General features: G+C 47.4%; 1 protein-coding gene across 1 annotated transcript; it reads right to left on the bottom strand.

Moving 5' to 3' along the window:
• Nucleotides 1–6: 6 nt before the first annotated feature.
• On the bottom strand, nt 7–2,532 carry LOC129681203 (phosphatidate cytidylyltransferase, mitochondrial-like; the record flags this gene model as incomplete). Its single annotated transcript, XM_055613091.1, has 2 exons — nt 2,304–2,532; nt 7–154 (listed from the first exon to the last, which is right to left on the bottom strand). Coding segments are annotated over exons 1-2 (289 nt in total), but the record flags the coding sequence as incomplete, so codon positions are not given.
• Between the last annotated feature and the right edge of the window lie 5,122 nt (nt 2,533–7,654).

Raw genomic sequence — 7,654 nt, 5'->3', positions numbered from 1 at the left:
AGTAGACCCCGGCACCGTAATTATTCTGGATAGATGAGATGATCCTGGGTCCCAAGAGTTTGAGGAAGGAGTAATGGCTCCAATTCTTCTTCAGGTTCTTTGAGTGCCAGGCAACAGGATCATCTACTGTGAATACTAAGTCTAACATGGGATTCTGGGAAGTGAAGGAACAAAGACATCAGCACTACCCACTTAGAGAAAACAACTGGAGAAGTAACAGAAAGTTCCAGAGTGCTACATGGTCAGAAGAGCCAGGGCTGTCATCAGAAACCTGAGCAGGTCCCCCAGAGCGATGGTAACTTGGCTTCCATCCGTATAAATGATGACATCACACACTCACTTACCGTGTGTTGTGGTGTCAGCACTTGTCTGATTGGCTGGACATACAATGAGTGAGTTTATTTCCAAATGATCCTACAAAGCGAGTACGCTATTCCGATTGCACAGGAAAGGAAATGAAGGGGCAGAGGAAGCCCTTTGCCCAGGGGTGTAGAGTCCAGGGAGGCCGAAGGAGAGGTGGCTCGGTGGCTAAGGGCAGTGGCTGCTCTTGCAGAGGACATGGGCTTGATTCCCGACACCCACATGGTGGCTCACAACCACCCATGACTCTAGTTCCTGGGCATCCATGCCTTCTTCTGACTTCTGTGGGCACTGGTGTGCTCATGGCCCACATACATTCACACAGGAAAGATACTAATACACATAAATACTCTTAAAAGTTTGGAAAAAAAATCACTGGGCAGAGAGCTCAAGAGCCTACCACTAACGATGGGCAAATTACGCCAAAGTTGACTCTATACGGGAACACTTAACATACCAGCTGCGCTCAGAAGCGACTGGGCCAAGAAAATAGGGAGGAAAGATTTTCCTTAGATGTGACAAATATGAGTTCTGAAGAACGCAGCACGGAGAAGCAGGGGGGAAGGTAGTCAGGTTGGGGCAGCTGTTCCCCACAGGGCGGTCAGCCAGGCGTGTTCCAGGACCTGCAGTTTGATGCTGGTGTTATAAAACATAGTCACTGAAATGAGAGCGGGGTGATTTTCCACACTAAAGAACTTTCCAGAGGAGTTGAATGGAGGGAGGAGAGATTATGGGATGAGGAAACAAAATGGCATTATTAGCTAAAGCACTGTGTGGGAGAAGGCACCAGGTGTGTTAGCATGAATGTAGAGAACGGAACTGAAGAGAATAGGATCCTTCCTAGGAGAGAATCCTAGGTCAGCCTAAAGGAAAACCTCACTGAAGACACACAAGGTGGCTATAAGGAGGCTAAAGGATGCTACGGTTTTCCCAAGACCATCTCAAACCATTGGTGATATTAATATTTGAAGGCAACATAAATGGGGCATGGTTTTGTGTGTGTACAGATGTATGAGTCCGTGTGTTTGCAGGCCGGAGGGCACTGGTTGGTGTTCTCAGGTGCCATCCACTTTGTTTTTCTGAGACAGGGTCTCTTACTGGCCTGAAGCTTGCCACGCATTCTGGGAGCCAGTAAATCCAATGGATCCACCTGTCTTTGTCTTCCTAAGGCTGAGATTACAGGTGTGTACCACAATGCTGGGCTGACAGATGACTTTAAAACAAACCAACAACTGTAATTATGATAATGGATATGAAGTAACTATGCCAGGACAGGCCACAATTTCTTATATGCCCACAATCCATACTTTCCCATATGCAGCCAAGTTGGAGAAAATAGGCGGGATACGGAAGAAATTCAAGCAACACCAGGAGGTGAACTTTGACTGCAAAACATCTGGCCAGAAGCTAGATGCCCTATTGTCAATCTGTACACTGAATTCTGCAGACCACACGGAGCCTTGTCCCAATTAGACTCCTGTTAAATGTTGTCGAGTAGCTGAATAAATGCAGCACCACCTGGCCCAGCCTTACACCCAGGAATCATTCCGTATTTCTTCCTTATCTTTAGCTGTGACTTCGAAACTTGGCTGCGCATTAGTGTCACCTAGGATGTTTTACACGCTGCAAAAGTCTTAGGCCAGTGAAATCAATCTCTGTAGACAAAACCAGTCTTTGTATTTCTTAAACGCTCTGGAAAACTCCACTGACAAAGGCCAAGAACACTTAAGTAGGACCTGCAACTGTTTTTTTCCCTTCCCATTCACGTGGTGCAAGGAGAGAAACGAAATTCAGCTCACACCGAGGGACACTTTGGTAGGTTGGAACATATTACTAGTTGGCGCCTGGCGTGCCGGGGCTCCGCGGGGATGGATGGCACACGGGGACCGGCGAGGGCGGGCAGGTGCCAGGCCTGGGGAGGGAAGGCGGAGGCCTGGACTCACCTCCTGGTGTGCATTGGGTCCCGCCTGGCGGTACACCGCCGAGCCGTAGGCAAAGGCCAGGCTCACGTCCTCCGGGAAGTGAGCCAGGATCCGGCGGAGGCCCACGCCCGAGCTCTGCAGAGCCTGCAGCGCCATGGGCATGCCCGCCGGCAGGGCATAGGGTGTGGCACCGATCCTGAGCTCGCAACTCCCGGTCTTGCGGACCGCGCTTCCGTCCCGGCCCCGCCCCTCCACGTACACGCGCTTCAGAGCGGGCGGCTGGCGGCTTGCGGGGAGGCCGAGGTTCCGTGGCGCCCCCTGGCGGGAGGAGGAGCACGCTGCAGGTTCATTCTGAGACTGCTAACCTGCTGTGGAACCTTGCAAATCCTTCGTAGCACTCAAACCAAACCACGAGCTGTTCTCCATCATGCATATATTGCGTAAAGTTTTCTTTTTTTGGAGACAGGCTTTTTTTTTTTTTTTTTTTTTTTTTTTTTTCTGTGTATCAGTTGCTGTCCTGGAATTCCCTCTGTAGACCAGGCTGGCCTTGACGTGTAAGATGTTTTTGAGACAGAGTCTCACTTAGCAACAGGCCTGGAATTTGCTATGTAGATCAGGCTGGCCTGGAACTCATGGTCATCCCCCTGTCTCTGACTCCCAAGGGTTAGGACGAAGGCATGAGCTACCTCATTCACAACATTGTGCAGCTATCATCTCCAGCACCAAGTTGTAGGAGATTTTGAAGATTTAGGAAAAAAAAAAAAAAAAAAAAAAAAAGTAAAACATGCCTGCCCTACCACCAGGAGTTTTCGATTGTTAGAAACTGGCTGTGGCTTCCTCCTGTTCAAAGTCCTTTCATGTCTGATAACAGATAAAATGCTCCATAAAGGAAGCGTATTGTACAAACATTCCCTCATACTGGTGTTCAATTTTAGGATCTGAGAAAGTCCTTCATCCTTTGGGGATCAGTCTCACAAAGGACCTTTTAATTTACATGCCTTTTCTGGAGAAAATGGAATCCTGAGGTAGAAGATTTCATAGAGCTCTTTACACAGTGAGAGACACTTGCTCAAGATGGCAGGAGCCTTCGGGACATGGTTGAGCTCCCAGACTCATTGAAACTGTGCTTTCATCTCTAACTTGCACTCAAAGGCTTCAAAGACCAGGACCTCCACCTGCAGTCCCAGCCCCTTGTGGGGCTAAGACAGGAGGGTGGTGAATTCTAGGCAAGCTTTGGCTACATGCGAGTCTGAGGTTGGACTCAGATACTCTGAAAGATCCTGCTCTACATGAAAACCAACAACAAACTCTCAGGGCTGGGTGCTTGGCTCAGGGCCAGGGAGGTTGCCTAGCATGCACGCAGCAGCCCTGGGTTCCATGCCAAGCACACCGTGGCAGGAGCCATGGCTCAGGGCTAAGTTCCCAGCTCCCACATGGTGGCTCACAACCATCTCTAACTCCAGTTCCAGGGGATCTCCTGCCCTTCTGACCTCCAAGGGTAGTAGGCATGCATGTGGAATGCATCCCATGTTCTCCAGAAATGGCATGTAAATGCAAGGGCCCTTTAATAAGCAGGTGATGGTTCACACACATATAATAATAATAACAATAACTTAAAACATCAACCAACTCCCTGGTAAAGGGCCAGGGAGAGGGTCCAGCTAGAAAGTGCTTACCTGGAGCAAGTGTGAAGAACTCAGCTTCCATCACCAGAACCATGTAAAGCCAGACATGGTGGCCCACATCAGTAATCCCTGAACCCCTATGGTGAGGTGGGAGGCAGAAATAGGAAAACAGCTTGAGGGTTGTCTAGCATAAAGTACACACTAGAGGACACGAAGAGACCCTGTCTCAAACCTCCAGAGACCTTCATGTGCGTGCTGTGGCACTTCTGCATGCATCAGTATGCACACGCGCGCACACACACACACAGGTGAAAAGGATAAGTAGTAACATTACTTCCATCTTACAGGTGACACAGGAGAGAGCACCTCGCCCGAGCGCATATAAGCACGTGTACGTAAAAGCGGACCTCAAATTCAGGTCTGCCCACACATCAAGGTCTCTCTCATTCTAGTCCATCCTTGAAGGGTTTTGAGCAGGAACCCAGTAGGGCCAAATAAGCTGTGAGAAGAGACAGGGAAACTGAAGAGCAAACTCCTGTAGTGTCACCATGAACTAAATAAAAAATAGCCAGGCCCGGCAGGGGGTAGAGCAGGGGGTGGAGGCAGGATGAGCTGCAATGATGGTCACCTGCATTCATGTTCTTCTCGCTGCACTGAGCTTGGTGCTGAGAATTTTGCAGTGAACGAACTAGAGCTTCCAGCTGTGCAGGAACCCAGTGGCTGCAGACAGACAGTTAAACAACAAATGTGCAGTAACGCAGCAGGCACCCGGGTGCTAGGGAAGATCATATCCTTCCAATAAGGGGGCATGAATCAGCTCTGGTGGAGAAGAAGGGCAGCAGTGGAAAAGTGTGGGCCACAAGGCCAGGTCTTGAATGGCCTGTGAGGCGTTTGGCAGGAATGGGAAATCAGCTGGGTGGGAACCAGGAGCGGAATTTCAGGAGGGAAACGTGGAGAGGGAGCTGGGAGACCAGAGGAGGGAGGCAGAGTGAAGGCTTAGGCTCCCTGTGAGGCAACAGCACTGGGAGTCGCTGATGAGCCCTTACTCTTGGACCTGAGATGCACTCACCTAGGAAGTCCGCAGAACCCTTCCGCCTAGAGACTGAATGATCTGTGTTTCCAGCCGGTTCCTATCTTCTTTCTTGCCTTGAGGAAATAACTCAATGTTCCTCCCACCCTTTCACTGGCAGGAGTAATTCATGCTCATAAAAATGTAAGCATTACAAACTATGTATCTCATTCCCCTGAGGTAACCACTGGAAATCTTCAGTACATGTTCTTCCAGAGAGTCTTATGAATATATTAACATTAAAAACATTTTAAAATGGAATTGGATGATGGATATTATTTTTCAATTTGCTCCCCCCCACCTCACATATCTGGCATCTTCACCAGAGTATATAGATTTATTTTATTCAGTCTATAAGCAGAGAATTATTCTACAGTATAGATATTCTGTATTGCTGGGCATAGATTATTCCTTTTTTTTTTTTTTTTTTTTTGCACTCCTGGTATTTCGACACAGGGCCTTGCATATAGCAGCTAATCCTGTAATACCAAGCCAACCCCCAACTCCATTTCTAGTTTTCACACGTGAATATGGTACTACAGTGAATATCTTTTTGGTTATCCCTTTAAAAATGTTTTTACATTTATGTGTAAGCACATATATGCTATGACATGCTGTGGAGATCAGTTTGGAGGAACTGTTTCTCTGTTTTCCCCATGAGGTTTCCAGGACTCCAACCTAGGTCATAAGGCTGATTGGCAAGTGCTCTTATCTTCTGGGCCATCTCTCCAGACCGCTGGGTATTTCTTTTTGTGCATGCTAAGTATTATATTGATATAAAATTGATTCCCAGGGCTGGCAGGATGACTCAGCAGTAAAGGTGCTTGCTATGAAAGCTAAACAACCTGACTTCAACTCCTAGCACCTTCAGGAGGACGGAGGGAGAGAACAACTCTACAAAAGTTGCCCTTTGACCTTTATGCACACAGGCTGTAGCATGCACACACCCATATGCATAACACACACACACACACACACACACACACACACGCTAATAAATAATTCCTAGAAAGCTTGTTGCCTAGAAGTGAAATTGCTGGGTCAAAGTGTGAGCACATTGCTCAACTCCCCTGCAAAAGACACACGAATTCTCACAGCCACCAACATGGCTCAGCCCCTGATAGAAATAAAAAGGCTATAATGTGTCACCGTTTTTCTCCCTTACAGGCTTTTACATCTAATTATCAGTCATTTTCTTTTTCACAACAGACTCCCTCCTGCTAACACAAAACCACCAGCTGGAAAGTTCCATCCCACTCTTGTGTGCATTTTTTTTTTCTTTCTCCTCTGCCCAGGAAGAGGCAGAAGCAGAGAGGCAGAGAACACATTTGTATTCTCCAGCAGAAATCCCACTGCTCCCTTCAGCTCATCCGCTCTGGTTTAAATTACCGTGGCTTACTGCGTTAGGAGCTATTAAAAAGCCCTGGCGTTCTATCTAATAGCTCTAAGGTTCTGATGGAAAGCTCATGCCAACAAAATAAAAATGTTTGAGAGCCATTTCCGAAGATAAATGCCACTTGATTTCAGTGAATGCTGGGTCTCATGATCTAGCTTATCTAGCAGGTGTCTCTGTATTCCTTAACAAGGACGTTGCCAGGCAAGGATTTGCAGGGAACACTCACCCAGGCTGTGCGGTAGAGCCCCGTACAAAGCCCATAGCTTGTAGGCCTTGGTTTTTCTTTTCATCTGTGTTTTTAAAAGAACAGGGAAAAAAATGATTGGTGAAAAGTTCTGGTTCTACTATTCCTTTATTTTTATCCTTGATATGGGGATTGGGGTCCAAGGGCTCCATGCTCTGGGTTCAGATGTCCCCTGAGATCTGGGGATCTGGGGTGTTTACAACTGAAGCATTTGTTTAGCCATTTGCTGGCAAAATGAGAGAGGTCTTGATCCGTCTTCCTTTTTCTTTTAAAATAAAGAAATTTTATTTTATACTCTAATTTTAAAAATTACTCTGATTTTTTTTTTTTTAAATGGATGTGTGTGGCTGGAGGGATGGCTCAGCCATTAAAGGCTAGGCTCACAACCCAAACATAAAAATGTTGTGTGTCTTCATGTAACTGTAGGCACATGTGCATGTGAGTGCCTGTGGAGGCCAGAAGAGGGCGTTGGACCTCCAGGGACTGGAGTTCTAGGCAGCTGTGAGCTATGTGATATATATGGCTCCCCTGGAAGAGTAGCATGTGCTCTTAACCACTGAGCCGGCTCTCCAGACCTTTAATGTGTATATTAAAAAAAAATAATTTGTTTCACTTGTGGTGCATGTATACGTGCACCATGTGAATGCTGGGAAATCCAAGGAGGCCAGAATAGGGCATCAGGTCCCCTGGAACTAGAGTTAGCAGAGATTGTGCGGCACGATGTGGCTGTTGGGAACTGAACCCAAGTCTTCTGCAAGAGCAGCAAGTGCTTCTAACGTTTACGATGCCTCCAGCCCCTTGATCCCTGTCTCATCAAAGGGGCTCATACTGTCACATTTGTGCCATTGATGTGTCACAGCTAGGCCAGATTAGCAGAGTGGATTTCTGCCTCCTAAATGCTGGGAATCAAACCCAGAGCCCGAGGCATCCTAGGAAATTGCTCAACCACTGAAGTGTGGCTCCGCCTGAGCTTATTTTAAAACAGCTTTAGTTTCTGCTCAGGAGCTCTTGGCTACTGCCCGGTCTCAAGATTTAATA

Source organism: Psammomys obesus, unplaced genomic scaffold, assembly GCF_907164565.1.
Source record: "Psammomys obesus unplaced genomic scaffold, mPsaObe1.curated_primary_1811, whole genome shotgun sequence".
Taxonomy (NCBI): Eukaryota; Metazoa; Chordata; class Mammalia; order Rodentia; family Muridae; genus Psammomys; species Psammomys obesus.
Note: the sequence above shows the minus strand (reverse complement) of the source record. Positions and strands in the feature narration are given on the sequence as shown.